Genomic DNA, 16454 nt, shown 5'->3' with positions numbered 1-16454 from the left:
TAAATTTCTAATTTGAGTGTGCTTGGGACCGCAGGTAATCAAATTTCTAGACATCTGATCGACTAAACAGTAAACTTCTGTTCCAAAGGCACGGGTTATACTTAGTTAGAGATACCTCAAGAGGACACTCTAGAAATAGAGTGTCCTCTTGAGGTATCTCTCTTTAGCCACAACCGCATCATCTTGTGCTCCGCATATATAAGGATCCATACTTGAGTCCGACATGTTGCGCACATGTATTCACGTCTATACCCATTACAACCAGGAGGTCAAGGATTCTTTCTGCATATGATGGTGGAACAAAGTTATTAATGTCATTGATACCATATGTGATTTTCTTCCATTATTTGCAACTTTTCTGCTTTTTTAATTGCTGTTTTGGTTTGGGTCCGGCCTCTTTGTCTTAGCTTTCAACATAATTCTCATCTTTTATAATCTTCTTTAGTTGGGGTTTTTGTTCTATCACATGAAATTCCTCTTTCAGTTTTGTTGTTTTAAATCTATTAAAATGAATATTTACTTATTTGCTATGTAAATTTCTAATTTGAGGGTTTTAAACCTAGCAAGTAATCGAATTTCTAGACATTCAATCGACTAAACTATGTATGAGACTCTTAGATGATGTTTGCACCTTTGGTTTTAGCATACGACTTGTGAATACTCTTATATGAATTCTTAACAAAAAAAGAATACTCTTATATGAATACTTCGAAAGTAGACTCCCCAAATCGGAGTTCATTAGTTTTTCTTCCTAAATGCTAATTTCTCTCTAAAACTCATGTTGGGTTCCTTCTGTTTCGTGCTTTCTAATTATTTGTTGTGTCTAAATTTGTCTAACCTTATTAGTTTTTTCTTTTGTTCGATATTTGTGCCAATCTTTAGACGTTAAATTCAACTTTGATATTTGTGCCAATTTGTAGACGTTCAATTCAACTTCTATGACTGATTCACGTTGTAAGTTTTATTTTATATTATGGATAATGTAGACTTGTAACTTACAAGTTCAATTCATATTCCTTCAAAAAAAAATCAATTTATATTGAAAAATAAGTACGACAAAAATGGTTGTTTTGAGCCACTCTGTTGTATTCAATTTATGAATAATAAGATGACTTTGAAATACCCTTCTTATTTAACCAGTTCAAACTATAGTTCATAACGCATACATCTGTGTCGAAGGCACGGATTATACCTAGTTAGAGATATCTCGAGAGGTCACTCTATTTCTAGAGTGTCCTCTTGAGGGGTATCTCTGTTTAACCGCCACCGCATCATCTTAGAGATCAAAATTAAACTTTGTGTCAGAAAAGTTTTTTTTTAGAAAAGACTTTCAAAATCTTACGTAGCAGCTTTTAAAAATTGAGTCTTGCATTGAAGATGCTCTTAAACGGATAGAAAAATGACTGAAAACGAAACCATTGTTGTCCTAGAATTTGTTTCATTAAGGAATGGTAGTTGATGATCATATATCATTCACCTTAACAACCAAAAACAAAAAGTGTTTAAAGCGAATTATCTTCATCTTTTACATACAACATTAATCTTACTTAGTTTTCATAATGCCACTCTCTAAAGATATTGATAATGGAAGTTCTCCAAAGAAACAAAAAAAAATCAAGAAATTTTGCATTCCTGATAGGTCATTTAGTTTTGGTGGTGATCAGATGATCCAAAGCTTTGATGATGTTGACGATGGGATGCAAGAAGTTTGTCCAAGAAAGACCAATCACCATTAAACCTACAGCTGTTGTTGTTGTTGTCATCTTTTTTATGATCATTGATACCATTAACAGTACTACTACCCCCACAAATGTTAACATTGTTGTTGTTGTTGATGTTGGAAGAAGAAGCTAGTTTGAGTAGATTATGAGAAGACTCGATATCGATATTGTTCATGGAAATAACTTGTTGTAGCAAAGAAACAGGTGGAAGAACGGTTGACGATCGTTGTTGTTCTTCGCTTAGCAAATGAGGAAGATGCATATTACTATCAATAAGATTGCTGAAATCATGATATTGATGATGTTGATGGAAATTACTATTGTTATCTCTTGCACCATCCTGCCCTAGTTGTTGTTGATGATGATGAAGTGATTGGGCAACGACGTTACTAGGACAATCGACATGAATATTCATATGATCAAATTTCACTTGATGATGATAAAGTGGATGTTGTTGATGATCAGTATCCACTTCATGTTGAAAACCTCTTTGATGGGTTCTTTTCTTGAATACTCTGCAAACTACCCACCCATCTTCCTGCAACTGCAGTGAACACCAACAAACAACATGCATAAGATTATGAGATTTGTGTATATCTTGACCTTAAAGTATTTAAATGCTAGCATTTCATACTAATTCTTCACACTCGTGATTTTACTTAAAAAATTACTCCTATGATATATAATATTTTGTTTCAAAACATAAATCGTTAACAATTTAGGTATCATGGAGTTTTGGTAGTTTCGTGATTAGTGTGGAGCAGAGATGAATATAGTCTTCGCTAAAGTCACAAATATGTTTTGTAGTTATCAATTATTTTAGGTATTGTTTTTAGTTATGATTATATAGGTCATTGTAAGTAAAAAAAAATAAAAATAAATAAAAACATCGTCTTTAGCATTTACAAAACAAGTGCAAAAAGTAAGATCAAGTTCGTAGTTCATTTTTTTTTTGGACTTATTGTGTTACTATTTAGAAGTCATTTTCACTTATTAAGTAAAAGATAAAAATAAATGACCAAAATTTGTCGATCCGCACTTAATGACTGAAAATCACTTAATAAGTGCAAAAAGTCAAATATCTTTGAAAAGTCATGATGAAATGGTTTTTGAAAATCTGTGATTTTCTTTTCATAGACTTTAATTTGAAAAGTTGGTGTTGGAGAAATCATCAAACTAGGGGCTCCATATTTAAAGATTCAAAGACATACAGAGGAAAGAGATTCCTAAACCCTCTCTTTTCCGCGTGAACTCGAGCAATATATACTTGTTTACCAAGTGGTTCAAAAATGTTGGGTTACCTAGCATTTCCGATTGTATAGATATATACCTGATAGTGGAGTTGATCGGAAGAATGAACGAAGTTTTGGTGATCGTTTTCAATGAGACGATACTCATGCATGATCCAGTCAGTCTTTTGCCCATGAGGGGCTCTTCCTGTGTAGAAAACTAAAGTTTTCCTCATACCTATTCTGTTGTTACTAGAGGAGGATGATGATGAGTTGGTCTGGTGGTCATGAATAGCTTTATCTCTTCCGGTCGCTTTCCAAAACCCAGCGTTAGTCGCCCTATTAGTCCTTGTTCCGGTTGGATATTTCTTGTCTTTGTGGCTAAAGAAATACCACTCGTTCTGCGGTCCAGACCCAATGCTACATTTTTCTGCATCAATAAAATCAAATCAAACTCATAATCGTCGTCATACATGCACAAACAGGAAACCTTATTTCGTAGTAATATTTTTCCCAACTTTAGCAGGCCTTTAGGGGATTCTGAAACCCACTGTGCCTAGAGGCCCCGACTTGGAGGGGTAGTTGACAACCTAGTTTCGTATCGGTTGGCTAAAAGGTCATGGTTAATATCTTTTTATGTTAGGGTGTCTCGTGCAAACTTTACATAGAGAAGTCGAGTCTAAAAAAGTTGATATATGGGGAATTTGCAAATTTACCTTTGAGGTCCCAGGGTTCAATTTTGTTGAGATCGACGTCTCTAATAACGTCGAGGTCGATAACTTCATAAGAAACCTTCTTCTTTAGATAATAATAGAGAAGTTCTTCATCAGTTGGATGGAATCTAAATCCTGGAGGGACTATTGTCAACTGTTGTTGTTGCTCTGATGCACCACCGGACGAACCCCCTACCCCACCCGGTACCGATGAACACATCATCCTCGTCGGACTAGGGATTAATGAAGGCCTGCCGCAGGAGATCGACTACTATAACAGAGAGATCTAAAAAGAGAGAGATGGGAGAGAGGAGAGTTGGGTGAGTGAGAATAGAGAGAGGAGGTTGTGGTTTCTATACTAGTTGGTAGAGTTACATCCCAAGAGAGAAGGAATTAAAAGGCATTGGAACAGAAATATAGGAAAATTAATATAAAATCTTTTTTTGGATATTATTAGCAGCTATGCACAGTGTGTATATATTTATAAATTTATAATAATAAGAGCTAGCTAGGAATTAGGATTTTTGGTCCAAGTTGATGAGATATGAGATTAGGGAAAATGTTGGTTGAATAGGAGACCTCCCATGCAGATTATATGCATCATATTATGATAAGATCTTGCCAAATTAGCAGCTGCATTCCCACAACCCTTATCTATATATATATATATGATTTAATTGAACACATGGTGTCAGAAAAAGAATATAGGAATTTCACCATTATTCATTCATTCTTGTATTCTTCCTCAGTATGTACCCCACCTATAAGTTTAATAAAAATTAAGAGTAATTTTGTCTAAATACCCTGACCCCTATTTTATTTTAATAGAAAATGATGTATTAATTATTTTTTCGCTTTAGTTCTTCAGTGCAGATAGGGAGACTCTCCGGTACACTCCATGTTGTTCTCCTGATAAATAGGCCATCAAGGGTATTTTAATCTTCTCATAATATTTTCAGACTGTGAAAAGACTAAAATACATCTTCTCTTATTAGCCACCTCAGTAACGAAGTATGTGCAAGAAGTGAGCAGGAAAGTCTCCTAATCATTTTTGTTAGTTCTTTGTGCGGTTTGAAAGGGTTGGAGTGGAGTTTCATTAGGATTGATTGATTGAAGTAGGATAGTATTGGGTTGCATTAGGTTTGCATAGGATTACATGGGGGCGGTGAAACATTGGACCTTCGGCTCAATATCTTTTGCAAAACTTTAACTTATTAAAACCAGAAGTAATACATAGTATGACTTATCGTGCACCACGAAACACCTAAAATGCAAAACAAACTAAAGTAATTATTTCACATTACGAAATATTCATTGGGTGACGGGTGACCCACGTGGACGGTAAGTTTTCAAATCACTAGTTAAACCAACGCTGAATGCGGACAGTAAGTTCTCAAATCACTAGTTAAACCAACGCTGAAAGCAAGGAACTAGCTGATTAATTAATTAATTAAAGAATGTGATTTGTTATATAGATTTAAAACTCGAAGCCCTATACATGAAAGTCAGTAACAATAATATACATATACTCCGGTATTCTCCTTCCATCCCCACATTAAAAAGCGCCTCCCAATGCATCTTGTTTGAATATATCATCAATCAGATCCGTAGCCCTAGCACACTTCATTATGAGGGTTCGAAGGGATCAGCACGCAATCTAATGAATCTTCCTTTCTCTTGATGCCCTAATGGTCAACCACGGAGATGGTTAACCTAATTGATCCTTTAAAATATTTTCAATAATATAACTAAGGGGATGCAACTTTATACAGCTCAGAATTAACCAAAGCCTTGATCATTAAGTTTGATTTGACTCTAAATCCCCTTATCTTTACGAACAAGCCATCTATATTTTAATTCGCTGTTGATTTTAGGAATCTAGCTGGTTGAAGATAAATAGACGATTTCATTTAAGGATTAACATATTGTAAGCAAAGTTTCATTCGGTTTTCATTAATAGTATTTAGTCTTTGGCCCAAACATTAGACACTCTACAATCCTTTTTCAAACATGCTATCGTTTCGAGTCAAGAGATAGATAAATAGACACATTTCATTGCACTGATCGGGGGCGTTCGTAGTGACTGAGGGGTCGAAGACCAAGAAATGAGTTATTTATACCAAATATTCTTCTTGTGGCTAGATCTATAATTTAGGTTTTGTTTGGTTGTCATTTTTCTAAAGAAAAATTTCATCTAAAAATTAAATTTGTGTGCGTTTGGTTGTTATTCTAAGAGAAATAAATATTATCCTTGACAAAAAAAAAAGAGAAATAAATTTTTTCTAAATTTTTTCATTTGGGAATTTTTACTTTAATCAAATTGTTCGGATCGTTTTTTGTCGTTCTCTATTATATGGTCATTTTAACTATTCAATTAGGCTTGTTTATCTTCTCCTCTTCTTGTGTATATATCTGCGCACCGTTTCTAATAGAAAATTTAGTTAGGTTTTTATATAAAAAGTTGAATATTAGATATTTTATTTTTTATGTTTTGATTTTATTATATTAAAAAATTTCTTTAGTTTCGTAGAGGTGATTTTGGACTTGAGAGATGGCAAGAAAATAGTTGTCTAAAAAATTGAAGTTTTATTTGCAAAAACTTACAAAAAAGACAAACATACTTAGAAATATTTCACTTATGATATAAAATTATTAAGAAAATGATTTTAACAATGAAACCTGAAAATGAAAATTTTGATAAAAACAAACAATTTTTCCAATCGAACCAAACAACAGTAATATGAAATTTTTTCTCAAAAATCATTTTCTCCAAGAAATTCGTACATTTTTACACTCTTTGTCACATGAGCAAATTTCACTGAGTTTCATTTTTGTTTTGGTAGTTTCTACTTGGCCAGACATAGTTTATTTTGTTTATGAGGTAATGCTCTCTTCACTAATTTTGATGGATTCAAATATAATGTTTCTTTTACTTTAAAAAAATATAATGTTTCTTTTGTGGTTAATTTTAGTAGTTTTTTTGTTTTTTCTACCTTAGATTTTAAATTTGAATTTTATCTGTTGTACGAAATGTAGGGTCAGATCCATGAAGTTATGATCACTCGAAAAATCAAGAAACATGTTTGTCGTGTTGAGGTATGTAAGCCACTGCTTTAAAAGTGATTTCAGTACAACCTCGGTGCAAATTGTATAACTCCGAACATTCCCCAAGGATTTACCACAGTTATCATCTTCAACTGCACTGACGAAGATGATATTGGAAAAATAGAAAATCGGCTCTTAGTAGAAGATGAATTCCTCTTCTTGTTGTGTTTAGGTCTTATTGATAGACCAAGTAAACCCTATTAAGGTTTTCCAGGTGGAGGAGAATAAGGAAGTTGTGGATTTGAGGGAATCCTTTAATTGTTTTACAAGAAAACAAATACTAGAGTTTTAGAAAGAATAAATACCAAAAAAGTATTTATTTTCATCTGAATTCCCCAAACTCCAGAACTCTCAAACCCGACCCGACCCGTGTTGGTCAGACCGACTATTCTCTTCAAGTGGGACTATCGGACTTAAAGGCTTTGGAAGCCATTTATCCAACAATCCCCCACGAAAGGATTACAAAGACTTCTAAATACCGAGCAGAAGTGGAACATGTACTTAAGTGTTTAATATCTTTCGATTTGAATTGACACATAGTAAATTCGATGTCGATTCCTGTTAGTTTTTGTATAACTATTTTTCTCCTTATTATTGTAAATTCATTTGGATGGGGTTTCACACCAAATTCCCACTGAATTTCTCAGCATCCCTGTATATATATGTTCCCCTTTTTTTACTATTTTTCCTAAAATCAGTCTTATATTTCTCTTTTCGTAACTTTCGTAAGAACGTGGATTGACATAAATTTGAATGATACTTTACTTACAGTGCTTTAAGCAATAGAAGGATGTAAAGAGTCTTCTTGAGTCTGCCCAACAACTTAATAGCAGAGAGTTGAGGTGTCTGGTCTGTTAGGCCTAAGGGCAAACATGTCTGAGGGCAATTGGATCGACTCGATTTACCCTCTAGAGAGGGCTTCGGGTTGCCCAAAAAAGACATAGTAAAAAAAAGTTGTCAGTGATGATGGTGTCAATAAAGGTGGTATCAGTTGTAAATTGAATAGAAATAGAAAAATGTGACTGTACCTCAACAAAACTCCGGTCGTATTTCGATCGGGGTACGTAGTCGAGCCATATTTAGTGAGAGAAAGTGTGTTAACCTTCTCTCACTAAATCTGAACCGGTCATGTGTCCCGACTGGGCATAATATCTCAATCGATACAAAAATCCTAGAGAAAAATGGGAAAGTGAAACAAAAGGGTTAATTCCATTTTTGCCCCCCCAAAGATGACTAACTCACCGAAATGGACCCCTAAAGATGATTAGCTTCTAATTTTGCCCCATTTTTCTATCTCTTTTTTCTACAGACGTTACTAAGACAACTTTTCTTACCATAACTGCCCTTGCACGTGTCTTTCATGTCAGCCAAATACTTGGGGTCCCAAGACTCACTATAACTCGTCAAATTAATTAATTTTTTTTAAAAAAAAAATTACTTTTTCCTCCTATCTCCATAAAGAGTTGATGTGAAGGAAGAGGGAAAATAATATATTTTGAAAATTGAAAAAACTTAATTGAATTGACAAGTTATAATAAGTCTTGTCACCATCACATCAATGATGGCAGGCAAAGGACTCTAAAGAAAAATGGACAATAGTTCAAGATAATACAACGACAGATGTCGAAGTTGTTGAAAGAGAAGAAGGTGAATGGTCTCATACAAAAGTTTTGGCTGATGCATTTGGAAGTAATACAATGAGCACAACAAATGATGGGACTAGCACCGGTGAAAGTATACATAATCAAGGAATTACTAGTGGAACAAATCTTTCTCGTTTTGATAAGGCACAAGGGATCAAAAATGAAGTAGCAATTTTTTGCCAAAGATGATAATAATATCCATGCTTTTTTTAGAATTAGAGCCAGAGTCCTCTAAACGACCACGTACTGGTAGCAGAAGTTTAGATGGCAATATTATAGGATATACAACTACCGATGGATAGGACGAGTCTTCGGTAACTATGAAACAAAAAGTCATTAAAGTGGTTGAAGCAAGTCATGCTCTGAAGTGTGCAAATAACCCTGTCAAAAAGAGTAAGATTAATCTACATGAGGCAATGCTCGGGATAAAACGCAATAAACAAATCATGTTTCTTAATTTAGAAGATGTGAAGCAAGTTTTCCTTATTACAACTTCCACACTAAGAAGACAAACCTCTACTTCAGTTCCAAGGACTCGTACAATGTAGGAGATTAGCATTATTCCTTCGGAACGCATGTGAAGGGGGAGAGGATAAAAAGTTTATGTGAAGTGAGATAGGAGGAAAAAGAAAATTGAAAAAATTGGAAAAAAAATTAATTGATTTAATTTGACGAGTTATAATGAGTCTTAGGACCCCCAAATATTTGTGTCTGACATGGAAGATACGGGCAGGGAATTTTTGGTTAAGGGAGAGAGGATAAAAAGTTTATGTGAAAGGAGATAGGAGGAAAAAGTAAATTGAAAAAATTGAAAAAAAAATTAATTGATTTAATTTGACGAGTTATAATGAGTCTTAGGACCACCAAATATTTGTGTCTGACATGGAAGATACGGGTAGGAAATTTTTGATAAGAAAAACCAGCTCACAAACGTCAGACAGAAAAAAAGATAGAACAATGAAAAAGGTGGACATAAGGGTAGTTGGTCATCTCTAAGGTTGTTATTTTAGTAAGTTGGTCATATTTAGGGGGCAAAATGGAATTAACCCAAGCAATACTTGTGGACCAAAATGAATGAACACTCGTGCACTCAAAACGAATTGTTAGTCAACACTTGGTTGCCCAAGTGGTTGATAATGTTGACATAAATTTCCAAATCGTGGAAGTCCCTGATTCAATTATTAGAGAAGGTAGAATTCATGGTTATTGAATTTAGATTATTAACGTATAATTAATAAATTTGTTGAGTTTTAGGTTCTTTAATATGTTGTTGGGTTGTAAACCCATTTCATTAGTAGTTTAACTTAGGTAGTTATCGTGATTATGACATCTCGATGATCATGTAATGACTAACTTAGATCGGAATCCATATGAAGGAAAAAAAACACATGGTTGGCCATTTATGGAGGCTAAAGTGTTAATCGGTCACCAATTGGGGTCTGAAGGGAATTAACCTAACTAATTTTCGTGCTCTTCTTTTTGGGGCGGCATTTCTCGTTCTCTCTCCCCGTCTCTCTCTCTCTCTCTCTCTCTCTCTCTCTCTCTATATATATATATCCACACCGGTGAGCAAGGTCTGTTGTAGCCGATTCCCCTAAAACTGGTATTGGATCTCAATTTTTGAACTCACCTACTGCTTAAATGGTTTCTCTGAAAGTCGACGGCTCTCAACTCTCAAATTTTGTAACTTTATACTATATCTAGGGTTTGCAAAACGACATGATTTTTCAAGATTAGGGCTTTTGCCATCTTTTCAAGGGATTCACTGCTTTATTTTATGTTCATAGATTTCTTGGATACTGTAAATTATCTGCATGTTTTCCATCTCCACAGTATCCTATACCAATTAACTGAACACTCACCTTCCACAAAAGAAGGAAAGTGGAAGGGTTATTCATTGAAGTTCATCTGGAAATTAAAATGTCTGATGTTTGAGTTTTTGTTTTAGGTTTGTTGTAAGATGGCAGAAGCTCCTTCCAAGGTCATTCATGTTCGTAACGTCGGACATGAAATATCGGAGGTATCGTAGTTCACTTCTCTCTGTATGTGTGTGTTTGTGTTGTACATATATGTATAGATTATTGATTTATGTAGTATTTTGCCCTCAGAATGATCTTCTTCAGCTAATCCATCCTTTCGGTACTGTCACAAAGCTCGTCATGTTACGTGCAAAAAATCAGGTTCTTTTTCTGTTTACTTTTGTTCGTTTTCGGCAATAATTAGTATTCTATATTTCAAGTTATGGGTCTAGCCCAATTAGATTTTAGGATACTGAAGGATTAAATAACAAAAAGAAGAGGAGTTATGCCAAGTGATATTGTATGTTGTCTTTAGTTACATGCATAAAAGGAAAAAATTTGAAGTCTTGAAGAATCTGATGGATGTATTAAATGTAAATTATAGTTTCCATCTAAAGGTATTTCCACTTTTGCCTGTGGAGAAAAGATTTAGAGTCATTGTCTCAAAAATATAATATGCGTAAGTTTGGGTTCTAAGGCCCACAGAGTACTGTTTAAAGGGCAGACCTTCGGGTTTTTTGATACCGAATTTGTATGTACATCAATTCTTGCAAAGATACATACAGGCTCTTATTGCTGAGGAAGTTGTTTTGTGTCTTATTAGCAAACTCAAGACTATATATCCATGTTTTTGCTCTATTCTATTGTACAGGCTCTTCTCCAAATGCATGATCTGCCATCTGCTATTAGTGCATTGCAATACTTTTCAAATGTTCAACCAAGCGTCAGGTAATTGATATGTAGATATATGAAATGCTTACTTCTGTTTGTTTCGGCGAGCCTATGTTTAATGGTGCTTATGAATTCAGCTTTTCCTCTATTTCCAACTGTCGTCTGTATCATTATTTGACAAGGTGGCTTAGAACTTGATTTCATGATGGATTATCAGGGGTAGGAATGTTTACATTCAGTTCTCTTCACATCAAGAGTTAACGACGATGGATCAAAATGCGCAAGGACGCAAGAATGGAGACCAGGTTGGTAGTTATAGTGTGTTGATGAGTACCATGCAGACCTCGTTCTATTAATGCAGTTTAATTATGGGTTATAGTGCATGCAGGATGCTGCCCATAAGTTAATGGACTAATGTATATATTTATTATCTTCGGTTGGTATTTATGGTAACACAATATATTGTAGAAGGAGTAATATTGAATAACGTTGATGATTATTGAGTTTTTATGGGAAAATGATCAAACTTCATTGAGTGATTGGTGGCAACTAGATTTAGGGCATCCTATGTGAGTTGATAGAATTTATTACTTTTTTCAACACAAGATTGTATTTTCTTGAAAGGGGAAGTTATCAAATATTCTAAAGAGAATTTTCTCACACTTCAAACTTGGAATGATTGTAATTATTTGACCTGCTGCCAATGTGGGCTTTTGGCGATACAAAGGGGTTTATTGAATATTTTTAGTTGCTGTCTTGTGTTGTAAAAGCCATTGGGTTCGACTTTTTAAGGATTTAATTACATCTCTGGAGCACATATACACATATACATGTGGTACACCTGTAGAACTAATGATGCTTTATGCGTTAAAGTTATCCATTCTGTTGACTTTAGTGTATTTGGGTTTGCATGTTATCTTTGAAATTGAGTTCATGATGTAGTAACATTGTCATTTTATGTACTAAGGTTGATTCAACGATTTATGCTCTATTCAAGTGAATTTGGAAGAAGCTTATTTTCCCTATTGAACGTTGAAAATAGTCTGAAGATTATGTGATTACTGTCCTTTTGGCCTAAAATAAATACAATATATACTAACAGAAGTGTAGAATTTGTTACCTTCTAGTTTTCAAAAAAAATTGTTAACTTCTCTCTCTTTACCTCTCCTTTATTTTCTTTCAAGATAAAATGCTTAATTGCTTGTTTTATATGATAAATTATGCTTCTAGGTAATTTCTTGTTTCTTTAAAGTCTCTTCTTTTTCTACTCTTCTCAGTTCATTCTTTCTTTCTTCTCTCTCTTTTCTGTCTCCATGCTGGTCTGGTGTTGGGAATGCTCAGGATACAGAGCCCAATCGAATCCTCTTAATTACAATTCATCACCTGCTCTATCCTATTACAGTGGAAGTGCTTCATCAAGTCTTTTCTCCCCATGGGTTTGTGGAGAAGATCGTCACATTTCAGAAGTCAGCTGGTCAGCTTCTTCAAGTCTTCTTTTCACCCTTCTCTACTATTACCTCTCTTTCACGCTTTCTGAATTTGCTGGATAGATTGGTGCACTAATTAATTCAACAAAGTCTTTTACCAATAAAGAGAAAAGTAGTAAAAATAGAAAGAAGTAAATGAAGATTAAAGAAATTAAAAAGTTATTCGAAACAAATTCCTTCTCTGTGGATATGGTTTCTTTATGAAGTACTTTTAGGATTATCAAATAGTTCAATTTACTTTTTGAGTTTTGAACATGTATATCTCAATTATATTTGTGCTAGACCTGTATAAACTTAAAAAGATTTTGTCAGATCCCTATTGGAAACTCTTCTTTATTCCCTATTTCCCTTTCTTAGAGACAGTATGCAATTTGTAGGTTTTCAGGCCCTGATCCAGTTCCAACTGCGCCAGAATGCTGTTTCCGCAAGAGATGCTCTTCAAGTATGTAGTTTTATCCCATCCAATATCCCAATGAAATTGGTAGTTGTTTGAGCTCACTGGATTTGAATTTTAAGCTCACACACTCAATCTTTTTAGGGCCGGAATATCTATGATGGTTGCTGTCAGCTGGATATTCAATTCTCGAAGTATGTTTTTTGTAACTCTTAGAAATCTTACTCTTCGGAATTATATGCCATGGGATTCTTATGTATTGTGCTTTCTGTTTTCAGCTTGAGTGAGTTACAAGTGAACTTCAATAATGAGCGCTCAAGGTACGAATGACTTCTCGTTTCATGTTGCTTAGACAATTTGACCTGCCACTTATCATATCTCTTTTTTGATATTTTCATGGTTTGAGAAGCAGAGAAGGTAACATTTTTACTGATAATAGTTAATAGTTAACAAACTCTATTAGTTTGAGAAGGTATCGTCAATTACACAATCATATCAGGGGTGGTACTTAGATAAAATCAATTTATGCAGTTAAGTCGAGGGCGGATTATTTAAATAGATTTAAAAAACATTAAGGATATAACATAAAAAAATCAAGAGATATCTATGAGAAATGAATAAGAAATTTCAGATGAAGGAATAGGTATGTCTTTAGTTTGAGTTTCTCCGGATTTTTTGTTAGGTTTCCATCATGTCGGTAGAAATTTCAAATTTTCCAACAATTTCGGTCGAAATTTCCCTCATGTCAGTGGAAACTATGCAAGAAGAGTTGTAAGTGTGATTTCGTTCACCTAATCTAAATTTAGGAGTTAGGACACGTTTTGCAAAATTCGGTTAAATTTCGGGAAATTTCATTGCTTGGTCTATCTTCATCTGACCAGACGAGTCAGCCTAATTCTAGTCCCTTCGCATGTTAGTGCTGATTATTACTGATTCCCTAGTTGGGTTGGCATGTCACTCGGTTGTGGGGTGAAAAAGAAAAACATAAATCTGTTATTTATATAGTTTCGGAAAAGGAGGGGCGAGGAACAAGTTTGGTGGAATAAGAGATGAAGTTCTTTCTTCCTCGACCACACAAGTCAGCCTAAGACAAGTCCCTCTCGTGCTGATTATTACTGATTCCCTAGTTGGGTTGTCATTTCACTCAATTGTGGGGTGAAATAGGAAAACATAAATCTGTTTTTTTGTTAGGAATAGAGGTGCGAGGAACAAGTTTTGGGGAAATAAGAGATCAACTTCTTTCTTCTCCTCCCTAATCTTCTTGATTTTCAGTTAGTAGATAAGCATTCTCCACCTTGCTGAAGGGGGTCTGATCTTATATTAAAGAAGTTTAGCAGCATGTCATAGGAACCATTAAGATGTACCAATTCTTTTTTAGATAACAATAATGCTGCTGAAAGTTTCTCTTTCCGAATGCAGAGATTTCACCAACTCTTCTTTGCCATCGGAACACAAGGGCAAATCTTCACAAGTATGGTTATCATTATCTTTTTTCTACATATCAAGGACACCCTTTTTCCAGTTCTTTGCAGCCTCATTGTTGTATTTACCTATGGCCTTCTATACTTGTAATTCACCAGTGGAGTCTGAGATTTGTTTGTAGTCTTTCTTTTTTAAGATGTCATCTTCCGTTTTCATGTGACAGTCTGGTTGTGTTGTTTTCATGTGACAGTCTGGTTTTGGTGACTCTGGGGGCGTATACGCACTTCAATCCCCTGGAGCCAGGGCAGGTGCTTTTCTTTACTACTAATAGTTGCTTTATGTGGGTTATATGGTCGTTATTTGACGTGAATCTCGTGTTGTGTGTTTCAGGTTCTTTTCCTCAGGTGGGTTTTGCCTTACCTTGTACATGCTATACTGGTTTCAGTTGCTGATAGTTAGGCTTAGCTTGGTATTGTTGAGATATTTCCTCAAATACATTTAACTTCGATATTTTGACATCCCACCTAGAAATTTGAAGCGCTTAGAGCATCCCTGGCTTAGCTCCTTATGACAAACGATGCACTTCAGAGGAATTTACCTGGCTTTACTTGTCACATAGCTCATACGAAGATAAATCCAATACAGAAACCTTGGGTTGCTACAGGATTCATTCGATCTAAATTACTTCATTCTCTGGGCTGAGAGCACAAGAAAGTAAAATAACTTTTGAATCCTTCGTCAAATAGTTAGATGATTAGATATTAGGATTATGAGCAGGTAACTGATCCACCAAAAAGTCTTTTGGAGATTTAGCTCGTCGCATGAGTGGATAAACATTGTGTGTTATCTTCCTTCCATTCTTGGGTTGTCTTTTTAATTCGTTTTTTCTCAAATGACATGTCTTACACACTTTGTTGTTTCATTAATTAGATGGGAAATGCTGCGGCCATTGCAGCTGCATTTGGAGGAGGGTTGCCTCCTGGTATTAGTGGTACTAATGAGAGGTGTACTGTTCTGGTCTCCAACCTCAATTCCGATGTAAGTCATATTTTATCCTCTAATTTCGGTTCTTCTTATTGTTAACTACTTTTTCCTTTTTATCCAACTTCGCAGAAAATTGATGAGGATAAGCTCTTCAATCTTTTCTCCATCTATGGAAATATTGTTAGAATCAAACTTCTCCGCAACAAACCAGATCATGCTCTTGTTCAGATGGGAGATGGCTTCCAGGCTGAATTGGCTGTGCACTTTTTGAAGGTCCGGTTTTGTTTACGTTTCTCACATTTGAAAGTCCAAATGTCGATACCATTTGTTTTGATTTATGACTTCACTTATCGTGACTTTTTTTTCTTTTTGATGTATGTCTATTGTGTGTTATACTGTTCCATTGTTTACTAATTTTTGCTCTCTTTTCTTTGGTGGTCTCCAGGGTGCCTTGCTTTTTGGCAAGAGGTTGGAGGTCAACTATTCAAAGCATCCTACCATAACAACAGCTGCGGACACACACGAGTACTCAAACTCAAATCTGAATCGTTACAACCGAAATGCCTCGAAAAACTATCGCTACTGCTGCTCCCCGACCAAGATGATCCATCTCTCTACCCTCCCACAAGATATCACCGAGGAAGACATTGTGTCTCACTTTGAAGAGTATGATACCATAGTCAACACAAAGGTCTTTGAGGCGAACGGTAAGAAGCAAGCTCTTGTCTTGTTTGAGACAGAGGAACAGGCAACGGAAGCCCTAGTTTGCAAGCACGCAAGCTCCATCGACGGGTCCATCATCAGAATTTCTTTCTCCCAGCTGCAGACCATCTAAGAAGCAAACTATTTTAAGAAGGTAGGTTGGTTGTTGCAGGTGACTTTCTATGTTATAAATGTTTCATCCTCATGTGTAATTTCTGCATAATTTATTACTTTGTTAGATACTTCTACTTTTATTTATCTTTTCGAAATGGGAGATGCTTCGGTTTTTCTCTTCACTATTTTATCTTTTGTATTCTCGATCTCTTACTTTGGTAGGTATCACTTATCAGTGCAAGTAAGTTCC

General features: G+C 35.1%; 2 protein-coding genes across 2 annotated transcripts; one reads left to right on the top strand and one right to left on the bottom strand.

Moving 5' to 3' along the window:
• Positions 1-1421: 1421 nt before the first annotated feature.
• Positions 1422-4112, bottom strand: LOC147551975 (protein SOMBRERO-like). The gene is made up of 3 exons (XM_086670416.1): positions 3667-4112; positions 3052-3380; positions 1422-2265 (listed from the first exon to the last, which is right to left on the bottom strand). Exons 1-3 carry the CDS (start codon positions 3884-3886, stop codon positions 1645-1647), a joined length of 1170 nt encoding a protein of 389 aa, XP_086526542.1. The 5' UTR covers positions 3887-4112; the 3' UTR covers positions 1422-1644.
• Positions 4113-9813: 5701 nt separating this feature from the next.
• On the top strand, positions 9814-16386 carry LOC147551974 (polypyrimidine tract-binding protein homolog 3-like). Its single transcript, XM_086667692.1, has 15 exons — positions 9814-10014; positions 10360-10431; positions 10520-10591; positions 11082-11158; positions 11319-11406; positions 12443-12575; positions 12966-13030; positions 13127-13176; positions 13261-13302; positions 14402-14453; positions 14655-14712; positions 14795-14808; positions 15335-15442; positions 15518-15661; positions 15834-16386. The coding sequence occupies exons 2-15, from the start codon at positions 10372-10374 to the stop codon at positions 16221-16223; spliced, it is 1353 nt and encodes a 450-aa protein (XP_086523818.1). The 5' UTR covers positions 9814-10014; positions 10360-10371; the 3' UTR covers positions 16224-16386.
• The last annotated feature ends 68 nt before the right edge of the window (positions 16387-16454 follow it).

This window comes from Eschscholzia californica, unplaced genomic scaffold (genome assembly GCF_041429995.1).
Source record: "Eschscholzia californica isolate CP2 unplaced genomic scaffold, dmEscCali1.0.p SCAF_3, whole genome shotgun sequence".
Lineage (NCBI taxonomy): Eukaryota > Viridiplantae > Streptophyta > Magnoliopsida > Ranunculales > Papaveraceae > Eschscholzia > Eschscholzia californica.
This window is presented reverse-complemented; position numbering and strand designations above follow the sequence as displayed.

What these genes read in the sequence shown, in the direction of transcription:
- LOC147551975 (XM_086670416.1), bottom strand. Translation starts at nt 3,886, where the DNA reads ATGATGTGTTCATCGGTACCGGGTGGGGTAGGGGGTTCGTCCGGTGGT. An exon ending in TGAACCCTGGGACCTCAAAG is followed by an intron (nt 3,381 to 3,666) that starts GTAAATTTGCAA and finishes TTATTGATGCAG; the next exon opens with AAAAATGTAGCATTGGGTCT. An exon ending in CCGATCAACTCCACTATCAG is followed by an intron (nt 2,266 to 3,051) that starts GTATATATCTAT and finishes TGTTCACTGCAG; the next exon opens with TTGCAGGAAGATGGGTGGGT.
- LOC147551974 (XM_086667692.1), top strand. Translation starts at nt 10,372, where the DNA reads ATGGCAGAAGCTCCTTCCAAGGTCATTCATGTTCGTAACGTCGGACAT. An exon ending in GACGCAAGAATGGAGACCAG is followed by an intron (nt 11,407 to 12,442) that starts GTTGGTAGTTAT and finishes GGGAATGCTCAG; the next exon opens with GATACAGAGCCCAATCGAAT. An exon ending in ACAAGGGCAAATCTTCACAA is followed by an intron (nt 14,454 to 14,654) that starts GTATGGTTATCA and finishes TTCATGTGACAG; the next exon opens with TCTGGTTTTGGTGACTCTGG.